The sequence below is a fragment of the Oncorhynchus gorbuscha genome, linkage group LG02 (genome assembly GCF_021184085.1).
Source record: "Oncorhynchus gorbuscha isolate QuinsamMale2020 ecotype Even-year linkage group LG02, OgorEven_v1.0, whole genome shotgun sequence".
NCBI classification, from domain to species: domain Eukaryota; kingdom Metazoa; phylum Chordata; class Actinopteri; order Salmoniformes; family Salmonidae; genus Oncorhynchus; species Oncorhynchus gorbuscha.
The window spans coordinates 33,867,019-33,883,440 of record NC_060174.1 but is presented as its reverse complement, the minus strand read 5'-3'; the positions used below and the strand labels follow the sequence as shown (position 1 = coordinate 33,883,440).

Sequence of the window (16,422 nt, the reverse complement as noted above, 5' to 3'; positions counted from 1 at the left end):
ATAAGTTGCAGTATAGCCACAACACAACAGCATTGTAAGTTATGTATTGGTATTCTATGTGGCTATAAGGTTTCAATGTATCGTAACACTAGACATTTGAGGTAAGTTAATCACTCTTCATTAATAGATTTTCATAATTATTATCTAATGTGTGCAAATAAAGTATTAACAGTGCGAGATCTGTGGATAATACAGTGCTGTTTGACACACAGGCCCTGGAGGAGTGTGCCATAGCCATGCAGCAGGACGAGATCGCATTACTGCTGGCAGATTCACAGTACACCTATGGACTTCTGGGAAGGTAAACACCGCTGGGAAAAAAAACACATTCATGATCCACAGCACCACTGTAGGGCAAAGACACAATCACAAAACTAACAAAACGAAGATATTGGTTAAATTAAACTTGAGTCCTGCCCCTCCTTCGATCTAGAAGGAGGTTGTGTTATGGGGGTGAGGGTGTAAAAACCCCTAAATTGATTTGGCCATCTATCACCCCTCATTTAAAAAAAGTAATGTGACATATATCATCACACTAAGGAACTGAGTCCGATTGTACCTGTTGATCAGAGTGTGGCGGTCCCAAGTAGCCTGACTAATGAACCACAACCCGGAGCAGATGGCCCCCTCCAAACACCATTCACACATGGCTAGAGGGTCTACCCTCCCTCCCACCCTATGGTAAAGACACCACTCAAATGACAGTCAATGGCTTGGATTTACAACCAATGCCCCGTTAATGAGCCATTGCATGCATAGAATTTAACACATTGACACCTGTGGTTCTGACACAATGATACTTCACGTGCAATGTTTACTTCAACATGCCGCTGTAACGTGATCCTTACTCTGCAAATTACCACTTGATTTGCAAAATATATATATATATATTTTTTTTAAGCAGTTCACCAGCCGTAAATTCAGATATTTGCCGTATGTCAGGCTTCCTTTTTCAAAAGTATACATTAATGTTGTTCATGCACAGGCATATAACGGTGTGTTTCTAACAGGTAAACAAAACTGGATAAAGCTCATGAATAGAGTGTCATGTCACACAACATGTTTAATCTCCCACACAGATTACCAAGTCATGTTGTTTAGGATCTTCCTCTGGATGTTGACATTCAACCCAATGGAGCTAATCAAGATGTGACAATATTTTTGGACAACACAGCATGAAGATAATCCAGCTGTCCTATATGCAAAGAGTTATCCGTTGCAGTCTATTTGCATTTTGGAGTTTACATCCCAAAATATAGCTGTTTCAGAGGATCCAGGGGGAAAGGGTGTCCTCCGACTGTGGCATGTGTCTGTGTGGTCTTTCATTTCTTGCCAGAGCCTGATGCAGTGTGATGAGCATGCAGTGCACGTCTTGGCCTCGATGTGTGGTCCTATTCTATGTGTGAGGTCTTGTTAGTATTGAGTTTGTGGAGCTCTAGAAAGTAGTTGTTCAATTCTGTTTTAGCAGAGAGAGGGGTGAAAGGAAGGTGATCCTCTGAGGAAAATCTCTACCTCTGTCTGTTCCTGAGGTGAGTCCCCTGGTCTGTTCCTGAGGTGAGTCACCTGGTCTGCGTGTAGACAGAGAGAGAGCTAGAGAGGCCAGGCAAGCAAGCAGGCAGGAGCTCAGTTAATGATTGTTTTGCTGCATCTGGTTAAGGCTGTGTACTGTGGAGTCAAATTTAGCCCTTCCCCTGAGGTAGTCCTCCTGGGCACCATGCCAGCTCCTAAAAGGGTGGTGACAAAGCTGTTTAAGTAACTTCTCCCTGCTGTGATGTCCAACAATGAAAGACAGCTAGTGGTGTCTCAGAGAGACTTCCTAAAGTAAAATATTACAAAAGGAGTGACATAAATTAAACAAGGTGCCGTTTGTACAGTGCTTTTTATACCATGATGTGATTCAAAGACAGTAATACCATTGATATATAAAGATGGAATAACAACTACTTTTTATTTTATTTTAAATAGCATGCAAAATAATGTCATTTCCCTCTCCCCATCCTCTAATGGATACATTGATTGAAACTGTCGGTTGCCTGTTGCAGACAGCGGCACTGTCTCTGCTGAGAGCACTTCATAGCTATTTGTCTGAACATTTTGCTGCCCCGCTGATTTGCTGGTAGGGATGCACCGTGGTGTGTTGTGGGTTTGCTGCTGCATCTGATCCTAAAATACTTGGTCTGTTAGGATTATTTGACTGATGATGTTACAGTATGTTAGGATGTGGCCAATGAAACCCCTGGAACGGTCTCCATGAGCAACAATTTACCTGGTTCGATATCTCAGACAGGCTGGTGAAAGGTTTACGGGATAAATCAAGTGTAAAGCACAGTGACGTTTGTGTTGCCAGGAATGAGCCATGGAACAAGGCAATAAAGAAGTGACTCCATCATCATAGCCATCTCTGACACAAGTAACATACGCCAAAAGCATCCAAGTATTTCCAGGGAGATACAGACTGGACTCTGTCATTCACCACATCCTAATCATAAACCCATGGAGAGCAACATCTGTGGATCTGTGCTCAGGGCCAAGACCAACACAGTCGGAAAGTCCTGGGGGGGGGGGGTGGCAACACCCCCTCAGCTCCTCATTGACCCAAAGTCAACAACATAAAACATGTGCACTGACAGCTGTTGTGATGTGCAAGGGTTATGCAGGATGAATGTAGTCTTTGCAAATATTAGGAAAGTATATACAATTCATTTGGGGTCCTGCCTGACTACTTGACACCTATGTTATTTGACATCTGTACAAAACACTATAAATTCCTAACTTTAATATAACTTTTGTACTAGAAAAGGGGTTACACTGTGTCAGGATTGCGAGCGGAAGTTGTTTTTAGAAAGTCCTATTCAATAGAACCTTATGTCCCAGCAGGGACTCTAGTATCATTTTTGGCAGATATTTGTTTTCTTGGCAGTGATGAAAGCAATGTTAATGATGCATGTTAGAGAGAGCGGTGTTTATTTTCTAGGATATTGGGACATATTCTAATAATTCTAATAACACAAACATTCTAATAATTAACACACCTCAGAGGGCTTGGTCTATAGTCAAACCAAAGTCTGATTTAAGGCGCTGTATAATAGCCAAAGGGTGATGAATTCTATCCATTTCAATTCAAATAACTTGTATTTCCTGACAACATAGCGGCATAGAAGACAAAAACAAGCAATCTATACAACCACGGAATATATACACTGAATGTAGAAAACATTATGGACATCTTTCCATGACATAGACTGACTAGGTGAATCCAGGTGATGTCACTTATTAAATCCACTTCAATCAGTGTAGATGAAGGGGAGGAGACAGTGTAAAGAATCATTTTTAAGCCTTGAGACGATTGAGACGGATTGTGTATGTGTGCCATTCAGAGGGGGAATGGGCAAGACAAAACGAGTCAAGTGCATTTGAATGGGTTATGGTAGTAGGTGCCAGGCGCATCGGTTTGTTTGAAGAACTGCAAAGCTGCTGGGTTTTTCATGCTCAACAGTTTCCTGTGTGTATCAAGAATGGTCCACCACCCAAAGGACATCCAGCCAACTTGACACAACTGTGGGAAACATTGGTCAACATGGTCCGGCATCCGGGTGGAATGCTTTCGACACCTAGGGTCCATTCGCTGACAAATTGAGGCTGTTTTGAAGGAAAAAGGTAGAGGGGATGGGGGGGTGCAACTCATTATTAGGAAGGTGTTTTTAATATTTTGTACACTCAGTGTACTGTATATACAAATAAGAATAAGAACTTAAAAAGTTCAGGAGTTTGATGAATGTTGGCACAAAACTAGAAACTGCCCTCTTAAACTTGTATGCCAGAGATATACTTCTGCAACTGGAGGGTAGGGGGCAATTTTTTTTTTACCTTTGTTTTACTAGGCAAGTCAGTTAAGAACAAATTCTTATTTTCAATGACAGCCTAGGAACAGTGGGTTAAGTGCCTGTTCAGGGGCAGAACAACAGATTTGTCCTTTGTCAGCTCGGGGATTCGAACTTGCAACCTTTCGGTTCCTAGTCCAACGCGCTAACCACTAGGGTACCCTGCCGCTATACTGGTCATGGAGTGTGTGCGTAATGTCTAAGGCTATTTGTTCCCCCTTCTTCCTCACTCGTTTTTTTATAGATATCACTGAGGGCTTCACTAGAGCAGGGGTATTCAACCGGGGGTCTGCGGCAACCTAGGGGTCTGCAGAGGTACTTCAGGGGGTCTGGCAAAATAATATACACTACATGTCCTCTGTTGCAACACTCACTACTGAGTTCCAAACTGCCTCTGCAAGCAACGTCAGCACAATAACTGTTCATTGGGAGCTTCATGAAATATGTTTCCATGGCTGGGCAGCCGCGCACAAGTGTAAGATCATGCAAGGCGTCGGCTGGAGTGAGGTAAAGCTCGCCTTCATTGGAGCAGTGGAAATGCTTTCAATCTGGGTGTGATAAATCTGGCAGTCCGACGGACTAATCTGGGTTTGTCGGATGCCAGGAGAAAGCTCCCTGCCCCAATGCATAGTGCCAACTTTAAAGTTTGGTGGAGGAAGAATAATGGTCTGAGGCTGTTTTTCGTAGTTCGGGCTCGGCCCCTTAGTTCCAGTGAAGTGAAATCTTAACGCTATAGCATACAATGACATTCTTGACAATTATGTGCCACCAACATTGTGGCAACAGTTTGGGGAAGGCCCTTTCCTGTTTCAGCATGACAATTCCCCTGTGCACAATGCAAGGTCCATACAGAAATGTTTTGTCAAGATCGGTGTGGAAGAACTTGACTGACCTGCACAGAGCCCTGACCTCAACCACATCGAACACTTTTGGGATGAATTGGAACGTGAGTGCTCAACCTCACTAATGCTCTTGTGGTTGAATGGAATCAAGTCCCAGCAGCAATGTTCCAACATGTAGTGAAAAGCCTTCCCAGAGTAGTGGAGGCTGTTATAGCAGCAAAGGGGGGACCAACTCCATATTAATGGCCATGATTTTGGAATGAGATGTTCGATGAGCAGGTTTCTATATACTTTTGGTCATGTATTGTAAAAATACAGTACCAGTCAAAAAAATTGGACACTCCTAATCATGCAAGGGTTTTTATGTATTTTTACTATTTTCTACATTGTATAACTTAAGGAAAAGTGTTAAACAAATCAATCTATTTTATATTTGAGATTCTTTAAAGTAGCCACTTTTTTGCCTTAACAGCTTTGTACACGTTTGGCATTCTCTCACCCAGCTTCATGAGGTAGTCACCTGGAATGCATTTCAATTAACAGGTGTGCCTTCAAAGTGAATTTGAGGAATTTATTTCCTTTTTAATGCATTAGAGCCAATCAGTTATGTTGTGACAAGGTAGGGTTGGTATACAGAAGATAGCCCTATTTGGTAAAATACCAAGTCCATATTATGGCAAGAACAGCTCAAATAAGGAAAGAGAAATGACAGTCCACCATTACTTTAAGACATGAATGTCAGTCAATCAGGAACATTTCAAGAACTTGGAAAGTTTATTCAAGTGCAGTCGCAAAAAACCATCAAGCTATGATGAAACTAGCTCTCATGAGGACCGCCACAGGAAAGGAAGACCCAGAGTTACCTCTGCTGCAAAGGATACATTCATTAGAGTTATCGGCCTCAGGAATTGCAGCCCAAATAAATGGTTTACAGAGTTCAAGTAACAGACACATCTCAACATCATCTGTTCAGAGGGGACTGCGTGAATCAGACCTTCATGGTCAAATTGCTGCTGCAAAAAAACATTACTAAAAAGGACATCAATAAGAAGAAGAGACTTGCTTGAGCCAAGAAACACAAGCAATGGACATCTGGAAATCTGTCTTTTGGTCTGATGAGTCCAAATTTGAAATGTTTGGTTCTAACTGCCGTGTCTTTGTGAGACGTGGAGAAGGTGAACCTATGATCTCCGCATGTGTGGTTCCCACCGTGAAGCATGGAGGAGGAGGTGTGATGGTGTAGGGGATGCTTTGCTGGTGACACGGTCTGTGATTTATTTAGAATTCAAGGCGCACTTAACCAGCATGGCTACCAAGGCATTCAGCAGCGGTACGCCATCCCATCTGGTTTGCGTTAAGGGTGGCTATAATTTGTTTTTCAACAGGACAATGACCCAATACACCTCCCGGCTGTGTAAAAGCTATTTGACCAAGAAGGGCAGTGATGAAGTGCTCCATCAGATGAGCTGGCCTCCAGAGTGAAGGATAAACAGCCTACAAGTGCTCCGCATATGTGGGAACTCCTTCAAGACTGTTGGAAAAGCATTTCTCATGAAGCTGGTTGAGAGAATGCCAAGAGTTTGTAAAGCTGTCAAAGGCAAAGGGTGGCTACTTTGAAGAGTCTAAAATATATTTGGATCTGTTTAACACTTTTTTGGTTACTACATGATTCCATATGTGTTATTTCATAGTTTGTCTTCACTATTATTCTACAATGTAGAAAATGGTAAAAAATAAAGAATAACCCTTAAATGAGTAGCTGTGTTCAAACTTTTGACTGGTACTGTATATAAAATAAAGGAATCATTTTTGTAAGATGTTTTTGTGAATATCACTAGCAACAACAGAATACATATATTTGAAATTACATACCTACAGTAGAAAAGAGGATAATATATTATTTCTAATATCTGACATAGGCTTTCAGAAAGCATCCGTGAGTATGCTACCAGTTTGGTAACTGGCTGCTGGTAAGCTTTCTTTACTTGGACATACATTTTTGCCAACACATTGCTAACCTTAGTTTAACCAGCTAAACAGCTGCTCTTAGTGAAAATGTGTTTGGAGTTACCTTTCTAGTTAATAGGCTACGTTAAGAGTTTTCTCTTCCAATTATAATGTGGGGATGTCAAAATAATGAAATACTATCTACCAAATCTATTCATTTTAAAATGTTGATTACTTCTCCTTGCCATTATCCTTCACCTGATGATAAGACATGACAAGATATTTGTTTGTTTATTGATAAAGTCCCTGGGTGAAAAAAGGTTGAAGACCCCTGCCCTACAGCACCAAACCACCCCATAATATTAAACCATAGGATGGATTGTATAAAGCATTCATAAAATGCTTGGAGTATGAATGGAATGGTGTATATTAAACTTCTTAATTTCCATAAAATGAACAGCCGTTGTTGACATTTAGAGTGAATCTGTTCGGTGTTCGTTTTTTAGAACTCATACAGAATAAGGGATTACCACATTCAAAACCTGAGACCTGCAAAGGAAAAGTGGATATATGGTTGAGGATTCACAGATGGCTATCATGATCAGAATTCTGCAAGGAGCAAAGCAAACTAGTTTGTCCCATGAGATGAGGTGAGGAATATCTCCTGCATTGACCTCAGGGAGCCACTGGAGCATTGTCACGAACCTTGCCGAAGATGGTGCCTCTTCCTGTTCGGGCGGTGCTCGGCAGTCGTCGTCGTCCTATTAGCTACCATCGATTCCCTTTCCGTTTGTTTTGGGTTATTGGGTAATTGGGTACACCTGTTTTGTATTAGGGTTTGTTTGTAGGGTATTTAAGGGCACTAGGCCCGCTGGGTATTTGTGCGGGCTTGTTTGTGTTACTCTGTGCTTGATTGTGTGAGTTATTCGTGTATTTATTCTCCGGACTATTTTGTCCTGTTGTTTGGACAGTTTTGACTGGGCTGAGCGGGAACTGTACTTCCTCAGTGGTAGGGAGGCGAGCAGGCCAGAGGTGGATGAACGCAGTGCCCTTGTTTGGGTGTAGGGCCTGATCAGAGCCTGGAGGTACTGAGGTGCCGTTCCCCTCACAGCTCCGTAGGCAAGCACCATGGTCTTGTAGCGGATGCGAGCTTCAACTGGAAGCCAGTGGAGAGAGCGGAGGAGCGGGGTGACGTGAGAGAACTTGGGAAGGCTGAACACCAGACGGGCTGCGGCGTTCTGGATGAGTTGTAGGGGTTTAATGGCACAGGCAGGGAGCCCAGCCAACAGCGAGATGCAGTAATCCAGACGGGAGATGACAAGTGCCTGGATTAGGACCTGCGCCGCTTCCTGTGGCAGGGTCGTACTCTGCGGATGTTGTAGAGCATGAACCTACAGGAACGGGCCACCGCCTTGATGTTAGTTGAGAACGACAGGGTGTTGTCCAGGATCACTCCTAGTTGATCGTAACAAGCATGGGGATGAAAACTGCACTGACCAGTTAGTTGGAGTGGGGCTGAAGCTTGTCTTAAGTTTGGGGGTGTTCATCTATAGGTTGAATGTTTACATTTACATTTAAGTCATTTAGCAGACGCTCTTATCCAGAGCGACTTACAAATTGGTAAATGACTATTGTAGTTGGAAATGGCAGATTTGTTATGGAATATCTACATTGGCCGTACAGAGGCCCATTATCAGCAACCATCACTCCCGTATTCCAATGGCACGTTGTGTTAGCTAATCCAAGTTTATCATTTTAAAAGGCTAATTGATCATTAGAAAACCCTTTTGCAATTATGTTAGCACAGCTAAAAACTGTTCTTATGATTATAGAGGCAATAAAACTGTCCTTCTTTAGACTAGTTGAGTATCCAGAGCATCAGCATTTGTGGGTTCGTTTGCAGGCTCAAAATGGCCAGAAACAAAGACCTTTCTTCTGAAACTCATCAGTCTATTCTTGTTCTGAGAAATGAAGGCTATTCCATGCGAGAAATTGCCAAGAAACTGAAGATCTCGTACAACGCTGTGCACTACTCCCTTCACAGAACAGCGCAAATGGTCTCTAACCAGAATAGAAATAGGAGTGGGAGGCCCCGGTGCACAACTGAGCAAAAGGACAAGTACATTAGAGTGTCTAGTTTGACAAACAGACACCTCACAAGTCCTCAACTGGCAGCTTTATTAAATAGTATCCTCAAAACACAAGTCTCAACATCAACAGTGAAGAGGTGACTCTGGGATGTGGCCTTCTAGGCAGAGTTGTGAAGAAAAAGCCATATTACATTTACATTTAAGTCATTTAGCAGACGCTCTTATCCAGAGCGACTTACAAATTGGTGCATTCACCTTATGACATCCAGTGGAACAGCCACTTTACAATAGTGCATCTAAATATTTTAAGGGGGAGGGGGTGAGAAGGATTACTTTATCCTATCCTAAGTATTCCTTAAAGAGGTGGGGTTTCAGGTGTCTCCGGAAGGTGGTGATTGACTCCGCTGTCCTGGCGTCGTGAGGGAGTTTGTTCCACCATTGGGGAGCCAGAGCAGCGAACAGTTTTGACTGGGCTGAGCGGGAACTGTACTTCCTCAGTGGTAGGGAGACGAGCAGGCCAGAGGTGGATGAACGCAGTGCCCTTATTTGGGTGTAGGGCCTGATCAGAGCCTGGAGGTACTGAGGTGCCGTTCCCCTCACAGCTCCGTAGGCAAGCACCATGGTCTTGTAGCGGATGCGAGCTTCAACTGGAAGCCAGTGGAGAGAGCGGAGGAGCGGGGTGACGTGAGAGAACTTGGGAAGGTTGAACACTAGACGGGCTGCGGCGTTCTGGATGAGTTGTAGGGGTTTAATGGCACAGGCAGGGAGCCCAGCCAACAGCGAGTTGCAGTAATCCAGACGGGAGATGACAAGTGCCTGGATTAGGACCTGCGCCGCTTCCTGTGTGAGGCAGGGTCGTACTCTGCGGATGTTGTAGAGCATGAACCTACAGGAACGTGCCACCGTCTTGATGTTAGTTGAGAACGACAGGGTGTTGTCCAGGATCACACCAAGGTTCTTAGCGCTCTGGGAGGAGGACACAATGGAGTTGTCAACCGTGATGGCGAGATCATGGAACGGGCAGTCCTTCCCGGGAGGAAGAGCAGCTCCGTCTTGCCGAAGTTCAGCTTGAGGTGGTGATCCGTCATCCACACTGATATGTCTGCCAGACATGCAGAGATGCGATTCGCCACCTGGTCATCAGAAGGGGGAAAGGAGAAGATTAATTGTGTGTCGTCTGCATAGCAATGATAGGAGAGACCATGTGAGGTTATGACAGAGCCAAGTGACTTGGTGTATAGCGAGAATAGGAGGGGCCTAGAACAGAGCCCTGGGGGACACCAGTGGTGAGAGCGCGTGGTGAGGAGACAGATTCTCGCCACGCCACCTGGTAGGAGCGACCTGTCAGGTAGGACGCAATCCAAGCGTGGGCCGCGCCAGAGATGCCCAACTCGGAGAGGGTGGAGAGGAGGATCTGATGGTTCACAGTATCGAAGGCAGCCGATAGGTCTAGAAGGATGAGAGCAGAGGAGAGAGAGTTAGCTTTAGCGGTGCGGAGCGCCTCCGTGATACAGAGAAGAGCAGTCTCAGTTGAATGACTAGTCTTGAAACCTGACTGATTTGGATCAAGCAGGTCATTCTGAGAGAGATAGCGGGAGAGCTGACCAAGGACGGCACGTTCAAGAGTTTTGGAGAGAAAAGAAAGATACCTACCTTGAGGCATGGTTCAATAGCATTGATTGGTCAGTTAGTTGTGTAAAGTGCCACCCACAGTAAGCATAATGGTTTGATAGTGTCTATTTGCTGAATCGTCTCATTTGGAAGATAAGAAAATTATACATTCTGTTCCGTTTCTTTATTTATCCAGAAAACACAGGTAATTTGCATACCACTTCAATTTGCATACCGCCCCAACATATCCACACTGCCCTCACCCACTTGGACAAGAGGAATACCTATGTAAGAATGCTGTTTATTGATTACAGCTTAGCATTCAACATCATAGTCCCCTCCAAGCTCATCACCAAGGTCAGGACCCTGGGATTGAACACCTACCTCTGCAACTGGATCCAGGCCACCCCAGGTGATGATGGTAGGCAACAACACATCCGCCACGCTGACCATCAACATGGGAGCCCCTCAGGGGTGTGTGTTTAGTCTCCTCCTGTACTCAGTGTTCATCCATGACTGTAAGGTCTCGCACGACTCCAACACCAAGTTGGCTGGCGACGTGATGGTGACAGGACTGATCACAGCGACGATGAAGCAGCCTAAAGGGATAAGTTCAGAAACCTGGCAGTGTGGTGCCAGGACAACAACCTCCTCTCTCAATGTCAACAAGACAAAAAGGAGCTGATCGTGGACAACAGGAAATGCAGGGGCGAGCGGTACACGTGCACCAAATCTGGAACCTGCCCAGCTTCTACCCCCAATCCATAAGACTGCTAAATAGCTAATCAAATGGCTACCGGACTACCACACACACACTGCTGCTACTGTCTATTATCTATCCTGTTGACTAGTCACATTACCCCTACCTATATATACACATAGCGACCTCAATTACCTCGTACCCCTGCACATCGACTCGGCACTGGTACTCCCTGTATATAGACATGTTATTACCTCGTACCTCTGCACATCGACTCGGCACTGGTACTCCCTGTATATAGACATGGTATTACCTCGTACCTCTGCACATCGACTCGGCACTGGTACTCCCTGTATATAGACATGTTATTACCTCGTACCTCTGCACATCGACTCGGCACTGGTACACCCTGTATATAGACATGTTATTTTGACACTTATTCACTGTGTATTTATTCCTCGTATCACTTCTGAGACACACCAACATCCAGCAAAGAATGTACCTGCTTAACGTAACAGTGACATTCTTAGAAAATAAAGAAAAGAGAGCATGCGGACAACGTGAGCCACAAACCACCACCACGTGAGAGGGCATGAACTCTGGGTTGTGATGAATGACTTGTCTAATGAGTGAGGGTATCTGTGGGTGTTGCTATTCTCAATGAAAATGTAGAATTTCCAATTGTCATATGACACATACACACACACGGCATATGACACACACCCACACCCACTTTGTATGAAAGTCTGTTTGCAACAGGGATATGAATCGACACATCCAGCCCTGGTGACTCCCATCCTTTCCCAAGCTTTGAGAAAGACCAGAACAACAGGAGAAAAGAACTGGCCACAGCTTGTTCTCTGGCATTAATAACAATAGACTCAGCTGTCCAATTGGGTCTAGCCCCAAGATTTGAACGGTAGTAGTTTTTCAAATCCATAGCCACAAGTACAGCCAGTAGTAGTCACATTTGGTGAAACATTCATTCACAACATTAATTCACCGTTGGTACTTACACTGTAATACTAACTTGGTGCAGTGGAGAAGCAATGCTCTGAGTGTGTGTTTGTCCATGTATGTATTTGTGTGAATGCGTGTGTGTGTGTCTGTCTTATGCTCAACCCAGTGTGATTGTAAAATGATATGACCCAGAACATACTTCTGCTTTACGTTTTGGAACACTGGTAAGAGGATATGTATTGGAATAGTGTACTACAGTAAATCTCTCACGGAAATGGTCTGCTTATAAACGTTCCTGCATATGCGTGTGTATGTATGTGTACGTGTGTCTGGCAGAAAGGCCCATTAGATTAAATGAGCTGTCTGCCGTGACGCATCATCCCAGAGATGCATCATCCCAGAGATGCGTAAACAGGGCTGACCACAGAGGGGAACGTGTGATCGAGGAGAGGCTCTCTGAACCCAAGATAGAGTGTGACTCACTCCCCATCGTGACATCAACAACTACACTACCAGGGTCAAAATCAAGTTCTGACACCACCCGAGCCATCATGGATGACTTCAAATAATAAACCAGTTTTACAAACAGAATTAAACATGTTCAGGAGGGTTTAGCAAGCTAAACCGTGTTCAATAGGGGCAATGACTAAAGACAGGGAGTGGGGTGGATCATTTTCTGCTGAAAATGTCCTTGTATGAGGTGACGTCATTCATTGACGGCCTAGAATTATTGTAGCATGATTTTTCAGGAAACCTGAAATTGAACTTGTGTGTATGTGCAGTCAAATATTTGAGAAGTTAGAATTTTAGGACTGTGTTTGTAGTTTTCCTGGCATAGGAACAGCAGGCAGACAAGAGGCCACACCCAGCTGTCATGCAGCAGGAGCATGCTGTTTAGCACAGACAACAACAACACACACACACACACGCACAATATTATATCTGTACAGTCTTCAGGTCAGCAGTAAGACTCAAATATAACAGGTTTAGTGAGGGGAATATAGAACACTATTAGAATTAATAAAATATACATTAAGTTTATCAGGGGTGCAACTTTGGTTTTAGAAGTGGGGGGGAAATATATACACACACATATTTATATATACACAGTTGAAGTCGGAAGTTTACATACACCTTAGCCAAATACATTTAAACTCAGTTTTTCACAATTCCTGACATTTAATCAGAGTAAAAATCCCCAGTCAGTTAGGATCACCACTTTATTTTAAGAATGTGAAATGTCGGAATAATAAGAGAGATAATGATTTATTTCAGCTGTTATTTCTTTCATCACATTCCCAGTGGGTCAGCAGTTTACATACACTCAATTAGTATTTGGTAGCGTCACCTTTAAATTGTTTAACTTGAGTCAAACGTTTTGGGTAGCCTTCCACAAGCTTCCCACAATGAGTTGGGTGCATTTTGTCCCATTCCTCCTGACAGAGCTGGTGTAACTGAGTCAGGTTTGCTTGCACATGCTTTTTCAGTTCTGCCCACACATTTTCTGTAGGATTGAGGTCAGGGATTTGTGATGGCCACTCCAATACCTTGACTTTGTTGTCCTTAAGCCATTTTGCTTGGGGTCATTGTCCATTTGGAAGACCCATTTGCGACCAATCTTAAACTTCCTGACTGATGTCTTGAGATGTTTCTTTAATATATCCACCTAATTTTCCTCCCTCCATGTTGCCATCTATTTTGTGAAGTGCACCAGTCCCTCCTGCAGCAAAGCACCCCCACAACATGATGTTGCCACCCCTGTAATCCATGGTTGGGATGGTGTTCTTCGGCTTGCAAGCCTCCCCCTTTTTCCTCCAAACCTAACGATGATCATTATAGACAAACAGTTCTATTTTTGTTTCATCAGGCCATAGGACATTTCTACAAAAAGTATGATCTTTGTCTCCATGTGCAGTTGCAAACCGCAGTCTGGATTTTTTATGGCGGTTTTGGAGCAGTGGCTTCTTCCTTGCTGAGCGGCCTTTCAGGTTATGTCGAAATAGGACTCGTTTTACTGTGGATATGGATACTTTTGTATCTGTTTCCTCCAGCATCTTCTCAAGGTCCTTTGCTGTTCGTGAACGTGTCTCCTTCCTGAGCGGTATGACGGCTGCGTGTCCCATGGTGTTTATACTTGCATGCTATTGTTTGTACAGATGAACGTGGTAGCTTAAGGCGTTTGAAAATTGCTCCCAAGGATGAACCAGACTTGTGGAGGTCTACAATTATTTTTCTGAGGTCTTGGCTGATTTCTTTTGATTTTCCCATGATGTCAAGCAAAGAAGCATTGAGTGTGAAGGTAGGCCTTGAAATACATCCACAGGTACACCTCCAATTGACTCAAATGATGTCAATTAGCCTATCAGAATCTTCTAAAGCCTTGACATCACTTTCTGGAATTTTCCAAGTTGTTTAAAGGCACAGACAACTCAGTGTACGTAACCTTCTGACCCACTGGAATTGTGATACAGTGAATTATAAGTGAAATAATCTGTCTGTAAACAATTGTTGGAAATATTACTTGTCTTGCACAAAGTAGTTGTCCTAGCCGACTTGCCAAAACTATAGTTTGTTCACAAGACATTTGTGGAGTGGTTGAAAAACGAGTTTTAATGACTCCAAACTGTCATGTTTGTCATTTATTATCTTGTCTTGTCCCTGTGCTTCCCATTCTATTCGTTTCCCTCTGCTGGTCTTATTTGGTTCTTTCCCTCCTTCTAGCCCTCTCTCTCCCCCTCCCTCTCTCACTCTCTCGCTCTCTCTTCTCTCTATCGTTCCGTTCCTGCTCCCAGCTGTTCCTATTCCCCTAATCATCATTTAGTCTTCCCACACCTGTTCCCGATCCTTTCCCCTGATTTGAGTCCCTATTTATTCCTTTGTGATCCGTTCCTGTTCCATCGGTTCCTTGTTTTGTATTCCATGCTGTAATTGCGTTTCGCCCTGTCCTGTCGTGTTTTTTGCCGTGATTGTGTATCACCCTGTCCTGTCGTGTTTTGTGCCTTCTTCAGACGCTGCGTGTGAGCAGGTGTCTCAGTTGACTACGGCCTGCGCCTACCCGGCGACCTGCAGTCTGTGGCCGCTTCTCCAGTTGTTTTCCCTCTACTATCTAGAGGATTTCAGTTATTCGGTTTTGAGCATTAATAAACTCTGTTTCTGTTAAGTCGCGTTTGGGTCCTCCTTCACCTGCATAACAGAAGGAACCGACCAAAGAATGGACCCAGCGACTTCTGACGCTCGTTACACTGCCGTCGAGATCCAAGGAGCCATGCTCGGCAGACACGAGCAGGAATTGTCCGCTGCTCGCCAGGCCGTGGAAAACCTGGCTGCTCAGGTTTCCGACCTCTCTGGACAGTTCCAGAGTCTACGTCTCGTGCCACCTGTTACTTCCTGGCCTGCCGAGCCTCCAGAACCTAGGGTTAATAACCCACCTTGCTACTCCGGGCAGCCCACTGAGTGCCGCTCCTTTCTCACGCAGTGTGAGATTGTGTTCTCTCTCCAACCCAACACATACGCTAGAGAGAGAGCTCGGGTTGCTTACGTCATCTCACTCCTCACTGGCCGGGCTCGAGAATGGGGCACAGCTATCTGGGAGGCAAGGGCTGTTTGCTCTAACGATTTCCAGAACTTTAAAGAGGAGATGATTCGGGTTTTTGACCGTTCAGTTTTTGGTGGGGAGGCTTCTAGGGCCCTGGCTTCCTTATGCCAAGGTGAACGGTCCATAACGGATTATTCCATTGAGTTTCGCACTCTTGCTGCCTCTAGTGAGTGGAACGAGCCGGCGCTGCTCGCTCGTTTTCTGGAGGGACTCCACGCTGTGGTTAAGGATGAGATTCTCTCCCGGGAGGTTCCTTCAGATGTGGACTCTTTGATTGCTCTCGCCATCCGCATAGAACGACGGGTAGATCTTCGTCACCGGGCTCGTGGAAGAGAGCTCGCATCAACGGTGTTTCCCTGCTCCGCATCGCAGCCATCTCCCCCCTCTGGCTTTGAGACTGAGCCCATGCAGCTGGGAGGGATTCGCATCTCGAATAAGGAGAGGGAACGGAGGATCACCAACCGCCTGTGCCTCTATTGCGGAGTTGCTGGACATTTTGTTAATTCATGTCCAGTAAGAGGCCAGAGCCCATCAGTAAGCGGAGGGCTACTGGTGAGCGCTACTACTCAGGTCCCTTCATCTAGATCTTGTACTACTATGTCGGTCCATCTACGCTGGACCGGTTCGGGTGCTACATGCAGTGCCTTGATTGACTCTGGGGCTGAGGGTTGTTTCATGGACGAAGCATGGGTTCGGAAACATGACATTCCTTTCAGAGAGTTAGATAAGCCTACGCCCATGTTCGCCTTAGATGGTAGTCATCTTCCCAGTATCAGATTTGAGACACTACCTCTAA

The 16,422-nt window shown here is 44.6% G+C and overlaps 1 protein-coding gene across 4 annotated transcripts in view; it reads left to right on the top strand.

The window, feature by feature from the left end:
• Positions 1–16,422, top strand: part of LOC124001325 (peptidyl-prolyl cis-trans isomerase FKBP8-like) — a 63,753-nt gene that overhangs the window by 5,445 nt on the left and 41,886 nt on the right. For all 4 annotated transcript variants that reach the window (XM_046308044.1, XM_046308060.1, XM_046308052.1 and 1 more), the window contains one exon: positions 213–301. In XM_046308044.1, coding sequence (XP_046164000.1) covers positions 213–301 — 89 coding nt within the window. The remainder of the gene's footprint in view (positions 1–212; positions 302–16,422) is intronic.